The 14,345-nt window shown below is 48.0% G+C and overlaps 2 protein-coding genes and 1 non-coding gene across 3 annotated transcripts; 2 read left to right on the plus strand and 1 right to left on the minus strand.

Annotated features, from left to right (window-relative positions):
• Window positions 1-2,185: 2,185 nt before the first annotated feature.
• LOC127605800 (leukocyte elastase inhibitor-like) lies at window positions 2,186-5,710 on the plus strand. Its single transcript, XM_052073590.1, has 7 exons — window positions 2,186-2,335; window positions 2,825-3,013; window positions 3,895-4,032; window positions 4,118-4,235; window positions 4,700-4,842; window positions 4,960-5,127; window positions 5,266-5,710. The coding sequence occupies exons 2-7, from the start codon at window positions 2,846-2,848 to the stop codon at window positions 5,671-5,673; spliced, it is 1,143 nt and encodes a 380-aa protein (XP_051929550.1). The 5' UTR covers window positions 2,186-2,335; window positions 2,825-2,845; the 3' UTR covers window positions 5,674-5,710.
• A 425-nt stretch (window positions 5,711-6,135) lies between these two features.
• trnah-gug (transfer RNA histidin (anticodon GUG)) lies at window positions 6,136-6,207 on the minus strand. The gene has a single exon. It is a non-coding gene; the product is annotated as a tRNA-His (tRNA).
• Window positions 6,208-6,867: 660 nt separating this feature from the next.
• Window positions 6,868-13,844, plus strand: LOC127605809 (calreticulin-like). The gene is made up of 9 exons (XM_052073605.1): window positions 6,868-7,026; window positions 8,090-8,191; window positions 8,778-8,981; window positions 9,243-9,337; window positions 10,268-10,477; window positions 12,406-12,519; window positions 12,599-12,742; window positions 12,815-12,907; window positions 13,003-13,844. The coding sequence occupies exons 1-9, from the start codon at window positions 6,933-6,935 to the stop codon at window positions 13,162-13,164; spliced, it is 1,218 nt and encodes a 405-aa protein (XP_051929565.1). The 5' UTR covers window positions 6,868-6,932; the 3' UTR covers window positions 13,165-13,844.
• The last annotated feature ends 501 nt before the right edge of the window (window positions 13,845-14,345 follow it).

Consider the following 14,345-nt stretch of genomic DNA (forward strand, 5'->3'; position numbering starts at 1 on the left):
CCGCCCTCCCTAGACGCAACGCGCTAGCCAACGAGTATTATGTTTGCGTTGGGAACCGAGTCAACTCGAGGAGAGCAAAAGCGGGACCTGTTATCGGACACCCAGAATAGGTTTGACGCACGAGTCAACTAAGTGCCTGCTTAGGAGCCTTCATCGCCACTGGAGCCTTTCCCCCCCCCCCTCGATGAGTGCGGGAAAAGGGAGATGGCCGGCAGTTTTGGTCAGCGATAGTGGTGCGAGTGGTCACCTCAAGGAGACCGGGACCACCAAGAGCAGGTCTCATCGGTTACGTGATAAATATTTAGCCATGAGTAAAATCGGTTTCTTATCTCTGGCATCTCAAACGACGACGTACTTCCCGTTTGGGAAAACGGGAAATGCTAACGACGTTCAAATGGCGTTCCCGTTAAAGCTAACGTCATTTCCCGTCCGCTCCAGACGATCTGAAATGAAATCTCACTTTGGGTGCCTTTTGTAAAAGTCACTGCAATGCTGTGACGCGCCAGGTGGATTGAGGAAGAATACTTGGCAGAGGAATTCATACGACCGGTCACTTTCAATTGTGTGACAACTCTGCACAAGTGTCATTTTTGGCCACATTATACAACCAATATACCCGCAAATAAGCAAGAACTCGTTTCTCCACTTTGTGAGCTACACTCAGAAAAGGACGTGAACGAGATTTAACCTGAAGAGTTAAACCAGGAAACCAAACCAGGACAGGATTTTGTCCTCCGAGGTGGCATACGTGTTAATTTTTTACAAAAGTGAGGCGCGTGAGACAGATATTTGTCTCTTAACATAAAACACACAGCGATATGTATTTAACTATAAAATAAGTCAATATGGGGCGGCCCGATAGTGCAGTGGTTAGCATGTCGGCTTCACAGTGCAGAGGTACCGGGTTCGATTCCAGCTCCGGCCTCCCTGTGTGGAGTTTGCATGTTCTCCCCGGGCTTGCATGGGTTTTCTCCGGGTGCTCCGGTTTCCTCCCACATTCCAAAAATATGCATGGCAGGCTGATTGAACACTCTAAATTGTCCCTAGGTGTGAGTGTGAGTGCGAATGGTTGTTCGTTTCTGTGTGCCCTGCGATTGGCTGGCGACCGATTCAGGGTGTTCCCGCCTACTGCCCGAAGACAGCTGGGATAGGCTCCAGCACCCCCCGCGACCCTAGTGAGGATCAAGCGGCTCGGAAGATGAATGAATGAATGATAAGTCAATATGTGTTCATGATCTTTGCGGGGGTGGGGGGGGGGGTGTTATCTCTCCAAGGAAAACCTCCCCCATTAACCCGCCAGCCAGACGACATGATTCTGGTTGTGTCCACAGGCGTCGGAGGTCCAAAGGTGACCCATCAATTTGAGCTGTTTATCGTGGTCGCCACGGCGATGCTTAAAGCCTGCCTGCACGATGAGTAAGGCGAGCTGGAATGTGTGCCGTAAATCACACGGAACACACCTTTTCCAAACAAGTAAGATGAACTTGTTGGTTTGACGAAAGCCTCAAGCTTACCTACTCCCGACGCTGCAGGTTTCACATTTTACCCAACGGGAGCTGCAAAGGGGCCATTATTTGTGGACACTCAACTGCGTATCTTTAAAAAATGGTTGTCTGGAAATGCAGCGGGGGGCAGTAAATAGTACAAATACGCTACTGCAGTAAAGTAGATTACTCAGGGATATCTGTACTGAAGTGAGTAATCATATTTTGAAACTCTTTTTTTTTCAGTGTAGGAGCACTATGTAGGTTCATAAAAAAAGCAGACATTATTGCGCCAAGTGATTGCGGGCGTGGCCCATAAATGTGTCGTAAATGTGTCGTAAATGTGTCGTAAATGTGTCACGTTTAACCTATGGACTTGAGCGCATTTGGAACTATTTGGCCATTTTCTGTACCGTTGCCACTTCTGTGTTCATACAAACGCTTCAATCAATCCACCGACTCGAGAATCCATCCATCCATATGTGTATTTTCAACGTGATTCTCGCATAGCCTAGCCTAGCCGCGGCGTCGCCGGGCTGACAAAACAAAATGATCCTTCTGTGCAAATAGCAGCATGTGTCGCACCTCCCTCCCCGATGACTATTCCTCTTTGTTCCCCTTTGTTTGGCTTATCGTTGTTCCCGTCACTTATCGCCCAGTCACGCGTTCCGCCCATATGCCGCAGTCCAAAGGCACTTTGTCTGTATCATTCACCAGCACACCTCTGGACGCACCGGAGCCCGTTTGGGAGCTTTGTCAGATTTGACCTCTCCATTCCTTTTTTGGGGGGGGGGCAGGCGCTCACTTGGCGTGAACAAAGCGACAGCGGCGGGTCACAAGTGGACGAAGGGGTAACGTGATGAGTCAAATTTGAAAAGTCAAGGGAGCGTAATGCAGAAGTTGACCATGTATTGTGAAAATTCTACTTTGCGTGATAGTCGAGTTGAAAAAAAAAGAGATTGGCGACGGCGTGGCGTTGGAAAAGTACTTGAATTGTTGATTGTGACACCTGTTGGATGCGTTCATCGTGCTTTCAATCTTAATATCAGATCTCATTTCCATGTGGAAAGAAATTCAACTGTCTTGCAGCTTAGATATTTTAAGACAAACTAAAATCGCTTTTTAGAAATTATCGGGCAAACCCCATACGACATCAAAGATTTTAAAAAAAACAAAAAAAAGTTGTTAACATTTCACAGCTTGCCGTCATTATTAGCCTTGAAGCTGTTTGATGGCCTGCACATTCCGAATGAAGTAAAATTCACGTTTGGTTGAAGCATCGACGACAGAAAATCTCACTTTTTGTGCAAAATGAATACAGACAGGACGTCTCATTGCAGGAAACGACGTTAGCCTCGACGATGGCTGCCCTCAGCATCTCAAATACGACTTTTGCTCTCGAGCTGCTGCGCACCTTGAGCCAAGCCAACCCCACCGGAAACATCTTTGTGTCGCCGTTGAGCATCAGCTCGGCGTTAGCGATGGTCTACCTGGGGGCCAAAGGAGACACCGCTACGCAGATGGCAAAGGTAAACAACATTTATCCATCCATTTTCCGAGCCGCTTGATCCTCACTAGGGTCGCGGGGGTTGCTGGAGCCTATCCCAGCTGTCACCGGGCAGTAGGCGGGGGACACCCTGAACCGGTTGGCAGCCAATCGCAGGGCACACCGAGACGAACAACCATCCACACCCACACTCACACCTAGGGACAATTTAGAGCGTCCAATCAGCCTGCCACGCATGTTTTTGGAATGTGGGAGGAAACCGGAGCACCCGGAGAAAACCCACGTAGGCCCGGGGAGAACATGCAAACACCACACATGGAAGGTCTAAGCCAGAATTCCACCCTGCACCTCTGCACTCTGAGGCGGACGTGCTAACCAGTTAGCATCGGGCCGCTATGTTTTTTTTATTTAGATATCTTCCGAGCCGCTTGATCCTCACTAGGGTCGCGGGGGGTGCTGGAGCCTATCCCAGCCGTCTCCGGGCAGTAGGCGGGGGACACCCTAAATCAGTTGCCAGCCAATCGCAGGGCACACAGAGACGAACAACCATCCACGCCCACACTCACACCTAGGGACAATTTAGAGTGTTCAATTAGCCTGCCACGCATATTTTTGGAATGTGGGAGGAAACCGGAGCACCCGGAGAAAAGCCACGCAGGCCCGGGGAGAACATGCAAACTCCATACAGGGAGGCCGGAGCTGGAATCGAACCCGGTACCTCTGCACTGTGAAGCCAACGTGCGAACCACCGGACTACCGGGCCACCTAAACAACATTTAAAACTGTTTTTTTTGGGGGGGGGGGGTTAATGTTGTGATAAATGAAGCCCTTCGGCAATCTACTTTTTAGTATTTTCTAATCGTTTCCCATTCCAAATAAAACTTGTGAAATCCTTTCTCCCAGGCTCTGTCATTCAGCTCCGGTGAAAGCGTCCACGCGGACTTCCAAACTCTCAACGCGGACATCAATTCACCCTCCGCGTCGTACGTCCTGAAGCTGGCCAATCGCCTTTATGGAGAAACGACTTCCCGCTTCCTATCTGTGAGTTTTCAGGCGGCGGGCGGCGGCGGCCGACGCGTTTGCGTAAGTGACTCACTCAATTTGTGAGCGCTTCTTTTGTCTGCAGCAATTCCTCGATGCCACGCAGAAGTACTACAAAGCCGATCTGAAGACCGTCGATTTCATCGCGGCTCCGGAGGCTTCCAGGGCGGAGATTAACAGCTGGGTGGAGCAGCAGACGGAGAGTAAGACCCCGGCGAGGTTGCGTACGGTATATAGTCATTCATTCATTCATCTTCCGAGCCGCTTGATCCTCACTAGGGTCGCGGGGGGTGCTGGAGCCTATCCCAGCTATCTTCGGGCAGTAGGCAGGGGGACACCCTGAATCGGTTGCCAGCCAATCGCAGGGCACACAGAAACGAACAACCATTCGTACTCACACTCACACCTAGGGACAATTTGGAGCGCCCAATCAGCCTGCCACGCATGTTTTTGGAATGTGGGAGGAAACCGGCGCACCCGGAGAAAACCCACGCAGGCCGGGGGAGAACATGCAAACTCCACACAGGGAGGCCGGAGCCGGAATCGAACCCGGTACCTCTGCACTGTGAAGCCAACGTGCTAACCGCTGGTCTACCGGGCCGCCCCGGTATATAGTCGTGAATGCAAAATGCAGAGGTTGCTTGCGTTTTGTGCGTTTCGCTCTCAGATAAGATTCAAGATCTTCTGAAGCCGGGAACGGTCAGCAGCATGACGCGATTGGCTCTGGTCAATGCCATCTACTTCAAAGGCAACTGGAAGCAGCGCTTCGATCCGGCCGACACCAAAGAGATGCCGTTCAAAGTCGACCAGGTGAAAATGAAAGAACGCAAGAGCCTTTAGTCTAAAAAGTCTTCCGAGAACGTGGGAGGAAGTTGCTAAAACGAGGCGGCTTCACGCCAAGTTCTCCGTATTTGACCATTTTGTCAGAATGTGACGACGTCGGTGAATATGATGTATCTGATGAAGAAAATGCCTTACAACTACATTCCCGAGCTGGGTCTGCAAATCCTGGAGCTGCCGTACCTGGACGAGGAGCTCAGCATGCTCATCCTGCTTCCGGAGGAGACGAGCGATGGCACTGACCCACTGCTGAAGGTACTCGACCCAACGGCAAATTCCGTCCAATTGATGTGATTTGACATTTATGCAATCAACACCGAGTGGTAGCTACACTGATACAGTTTTGAGGTGAGGTTTGAGGCTAAGTTTTTAACACTTCTGATTTTCTTGTAGCTGGAGGAGGAGCTGACACACGCGAAGCTCGATGAGTGGACCAGCAGAGACAACATGGACATCCACTCCGAAATCGTTGTTCATCTGCCAAAGTTCAAACTGGAAGAGGAGTACGAGCTGAATGAGCCTCTCGCTAAACTGGGCATGACAGATGTGTTTTGTGCCGCAAAGGCCGACCTTTCTGGAATGAACGGCGAGGGAGGACTTTCTCTGTCCACAGTGGCCCACAAAGCCTTCGTGGAGGTCAACGAGGAGGGCACCGAGGCTGCCGCGGCCACTGCTGGCATCGCGGCTTTTTGCATGCTGAGGGAGGAACACTTCACAGCAGACCACCCTTTCCTCTTCTATATCAGACACAATAAATCTAATTCGATCCTTTTCCTCGGAAGGTTCTCCTCTCCTCAGTAGAAAAAAAAAATCGAATAAAGATATGCAATGAAGGCTATATTTGTTTTGACTACGTTTTGTAACGTGCATACACTGGAGTATATAATCAGCCGGTCGTTTTGGCAACACAGTGAATGACACAATACAATACAACACAATATAATACGTCTTTATCTGGATAGCGCTTTCACAAAAGTTGCAGCTGCAAGAAAACAATTTCCAGAACATTTAACATGAAAGAACAATAATACAAAAGATAAAACACCCTACCATAAAACACGCACTAATAACAGGTGCTTTCAGCCAAAGCCCAACTGAAGTTCTCAGTAACTGTGGCAACGTAAGATGGCTGGCATCTGGCTTCAGTCACAAGAGGCCACTTGTGAGTCATACCTCCGAGGAAGAAAGCCAAAGCGTGCTACACGTAACAGTTCAAGACTGAAATGAAATCTCATGGGACGTTTTGAACAAAAACGAGATGCTTGCCATGACCCGGAATCGAACCGGGGCTCCTGCGGCCACAACACAGAGTACTAACCTCTATACTATCACGGCTTTCTACGTAAACGTGACAACAATTTTCAAGCCAATTATAAAGTATAAAATAATTTACTATATAATTATATAGTATAAAAATAAAAACTAATTCAGTTCAAAAACTAATTATTTATTAGAGTCTTCCGTGAAGAATCCAGCAAAATTATTTTAGGCACAATCTGTATGTACAGCGTGTTGTTTTATATACAGTAATTATTTAGTTTGTCACCTAGAGGCTTTCAATAAAAAATGATTGATTGATTCCGTCATTCATTCATTGATACGCAAATCGAAGCGTAAGCTGTCTTTTTTTTTATGTCAACGTCTACGAACAAATGACTTTACAAGCAGAAAGAATATTCGTAAATATGATTTTTGAATGAAATGCATATCGGTGAACAAAACTGTTCACATTTTCAGGGAATATTTTTAATTAGTGATAAGGATAAATATCAACTTTCATGAAAAACAACAACTAATTCATCGTGTGGTTTCGCGTTTTGAAATGTAAGGTGACGACTTGAATGCGGAAGTAATACATCTCGCCTCGCCGATCTTTGCCGAAGCTTTCCGAAAAATCACACCCGTTGTCTCCTCTGATAGGCCGAGCGTTCTCGAGCCCTCGGCCAATGAGTGAGGGCCACAGGTGTTTGGCTTTCTTGTCTCACCTGGCTCGCCTGTATTAGCTGACGGTCGCCGTGGTGGGGCGTCTTCAACCCCAACTCAGTTTACCCGAGCAAGTGATGCCGCTGCCGGCCGCCTTCTTCGTGCTCGTAGCCTCGCTCGCCTGCAGCGGCCACGCCACCGTCTTCTTCAAGGAGCAGTTTCTCGATGGAGGTGCAGTATGGACGGGCTCAGCTTCACATTTTCTCACTATTTGGCAGCAAAAGTTACTCTTTTTCGTCTTTTTCTTTCTTTCTTTTCGCAAGTAAATATATTCCATTCAATGAATTTGGCCACAAAAACATTAATTCTAGCTATTAACATCTATATTTGGCTTCAGTACGTGTGCACAAAATGTTTCGACAGTTTTCCAAAGTGAGGAGAATTGTGGCAGCAGTGAATAAATGCCACCTTTCCGGCTCAACTCACAACTGGTGCGACGATGCTTCTCTGCCGCCACATCACAAGCTGGTTCGGCAACTCCCACTGGCCGTCGTCCGCTGAGACTGACGACTCCCGCAAAATGTCAACTTACACGAAACATGAGGAACACAAACGTGGGCAACACTTGTTGGCTGTTGAAAAAATGGCCAAGTATTTCAAATAAGGCTTCAAAGTGCTGACAAATCAAGTAATTCTCTCGCTACATTGAAACCACGCCCCGCTCAACTGTGAGCTGTCAATCAAACGCCACTGCTACAATATGCGTGCACTCAGAGACGACAACGAGGCACTCTAAAGCGGCCGTGCTATTGAAAAGACACATCTCCTTATCTCTGTGATGTGTGCACACTTGCAGCTGACAACGAGGCGCTCTAAAGGGATCACGCCAGCCCGCAACCACATCGAGGTGGAGCTTTAAAACAATACAAAAAAAAAATCCCCCTTCTTATAAAGCACCCGTTCATATTGACTTTATTAATTTTTTTAATAGAAATTGTGATGCGTTAATTAAAAATGAGAGAAGTCATATTTTCAATTAAATTACAGTAAATTATTTTTTTCAAGTGATAAAAAGAAATGCACCTTCACAATAAACAACTCAATCAATATTTATTGCATTTCAATAAAATGAAAAAAAACTGAATTAACTGAAAAAGGGTAAAAATTGAAAAAAAATTATGTCAAACTTAAAAAAAATAATTCAACAGACAAGAACTATTTCCTTAATTTCCTTTAAAAAAATTGGTAAATTTGTTCTGAAAGTGTCAAATATTTCTGTTTTGTCTCGTGTCAGATGGTTGGAGGAGCAGGTGGGTGGAGTCCAAACACAAGGACGATTATGGCCAATGGACGTTGAGTGCTGGAAAGTTATATGGTGACGCTGAGCTTGATAAGGGTGAGTCAGAACCCCCCAACCCCACCCCCCAAAACATAAAAATCACACTCAAATATTCACAGGCATATATTCTTTATCCTCTCTGAAAAGCATGTTTGGAGTTACGATTGCTGTTTTGTTTGGTTTGAAATATCTTGTGACAAGTGCGCTGGAGGGCGGCCCGGTAGTCCAGTGGTTAGCACGTCGGCTTCACAGTGCAGAGGTACCGGGTTCGATTCCAGCTCCGGCCTCCCTGTGTGGAGTTTGCATGTTCTCCCCGGGCCCGCGTGGGTTTTCTCCGGGTGCTCCGGTTTCCTCCCACATTCCAAAAATATGCATGGCAGGCTGATTGAACACTCTAAATTGTCCCTAGGTGTGAGTGTGAGTGCGAATGGTTGTTCGTCTCTGTGTGCCCTGCGATTGGCTGGCAACCGATTCAGGGTGTCCCCCGCCTACTGCCCGGAGACGGCTGGGATAGGCTCCAGCACCCCCCGCGACCCTAGTGAGGATCAAGCGGTTAGGAAGATGAATGAATGAATGAAAGTGCGCTGGAATGTTGTCCTGTCTCATCGTCTTCTCCACCTTCCCTCGGTTTTCCCGGTTGCAGGCGTGCAAACCAGCGAGGATGCGCACTTCTACGCACTCTCGGCGCGCATGGAACCGTTCAGCAACGAGGGCAAAGTCCTGGTGATCCAGTTCAGTGTCAGGCATCAGCAGGGCATCGACTGCGGCGGAGGCTACATCAAAATCTTTGACGCCCGACTCGACCAGACCCAGATGAATGCCAATTCGCCCTTCTCCATCATGTTTGGTCAGAAAACAATGTTCAACGCTCTCTTCAAAACACAACCCTGTCCTCAGGAAGATCTTATTTTGAAACCTTGACCCTAGCTTGAAACCCTAGTTTGAAGTTCTCATCCTGTTTTCAAACCCTGATTTGAAGCCCTCGCCTGGGTTATGTTGAAGATCGTGCAGGTCACTAGGGGAGGATTTTTTTTTTGTTTTTTTTCAATGAACTTGCTTGAGCCCTTGGGGGAGGTCCGACTGGCGTTGTGTTTGTGTTTGGTGGCAGGTCCCGACATCTGCGGCGCGCCCATCAAGAAGGTTCATGTCATCCTCAACTATAAGGGACAAGGACACCAAATCAAGAAAAACATTCCGTGCAAGGTCAGCAAAAATGACCTTTTGGTAAATCTTTGGAAACTTCTCTCTCAAAAAAGGTACTTTGTTCATCTTCTGAATGTTGAACTGTGACTTTTTTTCGGGAAATAAAAATGGTGGCTTTAGTTTTTCTGATGAAAAATATTCTCTCACTTCCGCATGAAAATTCCAAAGGTTTTCCCTTGGAAAAAAATGGCTACTTTTTATCTTGGAAAAAGACTTTCTGGGAAAAAAATAATGACACATTTTCTGGTGAAAAAAAAAAACAAAAAAAACGTTTTATTGACAAAAATGTTGACTATTTTCCTCAGGAAAGTAAAAAAAAATAAATCTTGGAGAGATTGGAAATTTTTCCAAGACAGACTTCAAAAAAGTACCGTTTTTTTCAAAAAAGTGGAGCTTTTGTAAGTCAGGTTTATTGTATTTTTTTATTCATTCATTCATCTTCCGAGCCGCTTGATCCTCACTAGGGTCGCGGGGGGTGCTGGAGCCTATCCCAGCCGTCTTCGGGCAGTAGGCGGGGGACACCCTGAATCGGTCGCCAGCCAATCGCAGGGCACACAGAGACAAACAACCATCCACGCTCACACTCACACCTAGGGACAATTTGGAGTGTTCAATCAGCCTGCCACGCATGTTTTTGGAATGTGGGAGGAAACCGGAGCACCCGGAGAAAAGCCACGCAGGCCCGGGGAGAACATGCAAACTCCACACAGGGAGGCCGCAGCTGGAATCGAACCCGGTACCTCTGCACTGTGAAGCCGACGTGCTAACCACTGGACTACCGGGCTGTATTTTTTTAAAGGGGGGGGATGGGGGGGGAAGATGACTTTCCCAGAAAACTAACACCTTTTTTTTTCTTAGAAACACCCCAACTTTTAGACAGATCGCCTCCTGCTCTCCGGCATGTTCTGAACTCCCATTTCTCTCCATCAGGACGACGAGCTGAGTCACGTGTACACGCTGGTGCTGCGTCCGGACCAAACGTATCAGGTGAAGATCGACAACCGTGAGGTGGCGTCGGGCTCGCTGGAGGACGACTGGGACCTGCTGCCCCCCAAGACCATCAAAGACCCCCTGGCCAGCAAGCCGGCCGACTGGGACGACCGGCCCACCATGCCCGACCCCGACGACACCAAGCCCGAGGTGAGCGTGTCGTTCACGGCCCCCTTCGTAGCGCCCGCGACAACCTCAATGGTTGCGCCGTTGTCTTCCATCATCATCATCATCATAATTTTTTTTCTCTCCAAACATCTTTGGAAGCTGCTTGGCCTGGATCTTTTCAAATTGACTCAATCTTTACGTTTACATCACCTTCTGACAATGCGCGTCTGGCAGTTTGCGTGACAAGATGAACAAGTCCAACTGCTTTTCATTTCGGAAAAAAAACATCTTTGTTTCCTGCTCGGTTGCTTACAAAAAAAAAAAAGGTGTTGCATTTACATACGACGTCTAATCAGTCTTTCCTGTCATTTGAAAAGCCGTTTGTTATACATGCGATTATTTCCATATCACAGTGCAATACAAAATATGAGCTATTCAGCCCCCCCCCACCCCCCCATAATAAAAAATGTATAAGGGACTCGGGCCTCGTCCCATCGCTACTGTGCAAAAAAAAAACTTTACCAGTTATTTTTCCTGGATTGGTCTGACCGCATCCCTGCCACGTATCTTCTGCCATTTGCTTGTTTAAAAACACACACACACACACACACACACGCACACGCACACTTTAGAATGAAAAACTTGTGAGGACTGGCCTAAATGTCCTCACTTGTCAAAAATGTCCTCACTACGTTGGTCTTATAATCACAGAGGTCCTCACAAGAATAGTCATACAAACACACACACACACACACACACACACACAGAGTAGTTAAGTTATCATCTTCCGTACCGCTTGATCCTCAATAGGGTCGCGGGGGGTGCTGGAGCCCATCCCAGCCGTCTCCGGGCAGTAGGCGGGGGACACCCTGAATCGGTTGCCAGCCAATCGCAGGGCACACAGAGACGAACAACCATTCGCACTCACACTCACACCTAGGGACAATTTAGAGTGTTCAATCAGCCTGCCACGCATGTTTTTGGAATGTGGGAGGAAACCGGAGCACCCGGAGAAAACCCGGCGAGAACATGCAAACTCCACACAGGGAGGCCGGAGCTGGAATCGAACCCGGTACCTCTGCACTGTGAAGCCCACGTGCTAACCACTGGACTACCGGGCCGCCTCGAGTAGTTAAGTTGCAGCCCAATTTTTTTTTAAATCTTTCCCTCCATAGTTTTTGTCAGCCTGTTTCAGATGTTTAAGAAACCTGAAAATAATTGCATTCATCAATAAGGCCCATCACTGCAGAAGCATCTTCTCAGGTTGAAAATTGTAGACGTGGTTCAGTCGACACCGAATCGGGCCTCTCATTCCCCTGGCGCTTCGGTTGAATGAATTAAATGACAGAGTGGCAATTTTTTTTCAGGCAAAAAAGTACTGCATGAAAAAGGGGGCCCAAATTTGACATGAAAAAAAAAATGGCCGATGTGAAAACTGATACAGCGAGTTTTGAATTTCATACCTTGTTGTGTTTTCACCATCGGTACCTGTCACACAGAACGGCGACGCAAGAAAAAAATAGCAGAAAACGATACGGCACGAAAGGGGCTTGTAACCCCTTCTCACTTCAAAGTTGGTCAATGAAAAGTTAGGCGGCCCGGTAGTCCAGTGGTTAGCACGTGGGCTTCACAGTGCAGAGGTACCGGGTTCGATTCCAGCTCCGGCCTCCCTGTGTGGAGTTTGCATGTTCTCCCCGGGCCTGCTTGGGTTTTCTCCGGGTGCTCCGGTTTCCTCCCACGTTCCAAAAACATGCCTGGCAGGCTGATTGGACGCTCTAAATTGTCTGTGTGCCCTGCGATTGGCTGGCAACTAGTTCAGGGTGTCCCCCGCCTACTGCCCGGAGACGGCTGGGATGGGCTCCAGCACCCCCCGCGACCCTAGTGAGGATCAAGCGGCTCGGAAGATGAATGAATGAATGAATGAATGAATGAATGAATGAATGAATGAATGAAAAGTTGTTTTTCTTCAGGATTGGGACCAGCCAGAAACCATCCCGGACCCCAAACACCATAAACCCAGCGACTGGCGCGAGGACATCGACGGCGTGTGGTCGCGTCGGGTGATGCTCAATCCCGACTATAAGGTGCGTCCGTAAGCGGTGTGCGGACTTATAATGTTGCAGGCATCCGTCACCTCCTCACCTCGCTGTTTGTTGCTCGCAGGGCGACTGGACGCCCAGGCAGATAGACAACCCCAAATACGTAGGCTTGTGGGTCCCCCCTGAAATCCCCAACCCAGATTACGTTCACGACGCAGAAATGTACAAATTCCTCAACATCGGCGTGCTGGGATTGGAATTGTGGCAGGTGAGCTCCGACAGCCAGCCGGACGGCGTCCGTTCGCCGATGTTGTGCTTAATGACGCGTCGCCCCCTTCAGATGAGGTCCGGAACTGTCTTTGACAACTTCCTCATCACCGATGACATCCGGGAAGCCGAAGAGTTTGCCCGGCAGACTTGGGGACTCATGAGGGTGACCAAAGCGCTTTTGAGCAAGCTAATTGTTTGGCCCATGTTGATCATGCCACGTTTATTGTAAGATGTTTGTTGGCATTTTGTGCTCACCAGGCAGCGGAGAAAAAGATGAAGGAAGAGCAAGACGAGCTGGAGAGGAAGAAGTGGGACGACGAGCACAACACGAAGGACAACTTGGACGTTGACTTTGGTGATGATCACGATGACAAGGCTGATGACAAGAAGCCCGTGCGGAAAATCAACACTGAGCTGTAGTTCTGCGTTCGGATGGGAGTTGAGGGTATTTGCTACCAATATGGTTACCCAAAGTCCACACGCAACCTAATCTGCATCGCAAATATGGCAACACCAGATGGACAAAATACATGAAAACGTGGTTAGCTTTGGTGTCACTCACATGTATCGAATGACCTCAAAATGGCGGAAAGCCCACCAATTATAGCCCCGCCCCCCTCCGCGCCAAAGAAAACTCCCTCTTTGCGTGGCCCGGAATTTTGCAAATAAAAACTTTCCCCCCCTGGATACCATTTTATCCGATCAACACAAAATTGAATGGTCATGACTATTTTGAATTGATGCACGAAAAAAAGTCTCAGGAACATAGTTTGACTTCTCGTTATTTATTCTTACTTGGTCTTGAATGCAAATGCTGCTCTGTGTGTTAAAAGTATAATGATCCTCATTCTCCTCCTCTATACTGGTTTTGAGATTCTGCCAATGAAATAGCACACCTCGACAATCTGACTCGCAAACTTTGTCAAGGAAACGACAATAATTGAAGCCTACGCGTCTGCTCGGGGCACACGGTGGGCCAGGATGGAAGAATAACTTTTAATGTTTTTTCTTTTAAGTCAGTACCTGGAAAGATTTGAAATGCATCTCTTTGTTTGGAATAAAAGATCAATAAAATAAGGGCACCATTGCCACCTACTGGAGTGGATGTGTAGTTACTTATTATTCAAGTGTGGCAATAAAAATCATGTTCCCGTGGGGGTCTTGCCACTATTTGGTCTAGTATTCATTCATTCATTCATCTTCCGAGCCGCTTGATCCTCACTAGGGTCGCGGGGGGTGCTGGAGCCTATCCCAACTGTCTTCGGGCAGTAGGCGGGGGACACCCTGAATCGATTGCCAGCCAATCGCAGGGCACACAGAAACGAACAACCATTCGCACTCACACTCACACCTAGGGACAATTTAGAGTGTTCAATCAGCCTGCCACGCATGTTTTTGGAATGTGGGAGGAAACCGGAGCACCCGGAGAAAACCCACGCAGGCCCGGGGAGAACATGGAAACTCCACACAGGGAGGCCGGAGCTGGAATCGAACCCGGTACCTCTGCACTGTGAAGCCGACGTGCTAACCACTGGACTACCGGGCCGCCCTTATTTGGTCTAGTAGTTACTCAAATTTTGGAGTTGTGTGATGAGTCTTCA

This window comes from Hippocampus zosterae, chromosome 8, assembly GCF_025434085.1.
Source record: "Hippocampus zosterae strain Florida chromosome 8, ASM2543408v3, whole genome shotgun sequence".
In the NCBI taxonomy this organism is placed as follows: Eukaryota; Metazoa; Chordata; class Actinopteri; order Syngnathiformes; family Syngnathidae; genus Hippocampus; species Hippocampus zosterae.

What these genes read in the sequence shown, in the direction of transcription:
- LOC127605800 (XM_052073590.1), top strand. Translation starts at nt 2,846, where the DNA reads ATGGCTGCCCTCAGCATCTCAAATACGACTTTTGCTCTCGAGCTGCTG. An exon ending in CCGCTACGCAGATGGCAAAG is followed by an intron (nt 3,014 to 3,894) that starts GTAAACAACATT and finishes CCTTTCTCCCAG; the next exon opens with GCTCTGTCATTCAGCTCCGG. An exon ending in GCACTGACCCACTGCTGAAG is followed by an intron (nt 5,128 to 5,265) that starts GTACTCGACCCA and finishes ATTTTCTTGTAG; the next exon opens with CTGGAGGAGGAGCTGACACA.
- LOC127605809 (XM_052073605.1), top strand. Translation starts at nt 6,933, where the DNA reads ATGCCGCTGCCGGCCGCCTTCTTCGTGCTCGTAGCCTCGCTCGCCTGC. An exon ending in TGACGCTGAGCTTGATAAGG is followed by an intron (nt 8,192 to 8,777) that starts GTGAGTCAGAAC and finishes TCCCGGTTGCAG; the next exon opens with GCGTGCAAACCAGCGAGGAT. An exon ending in AGAAAAACATTCCGTGCAAG is followed by an intron (nt 9,338 to 10,267) that starts GTCAGCAAAAAT and finishes TCTCTCCATCAG; the next exon opens with GACGACGAGCTGAGTCACGT.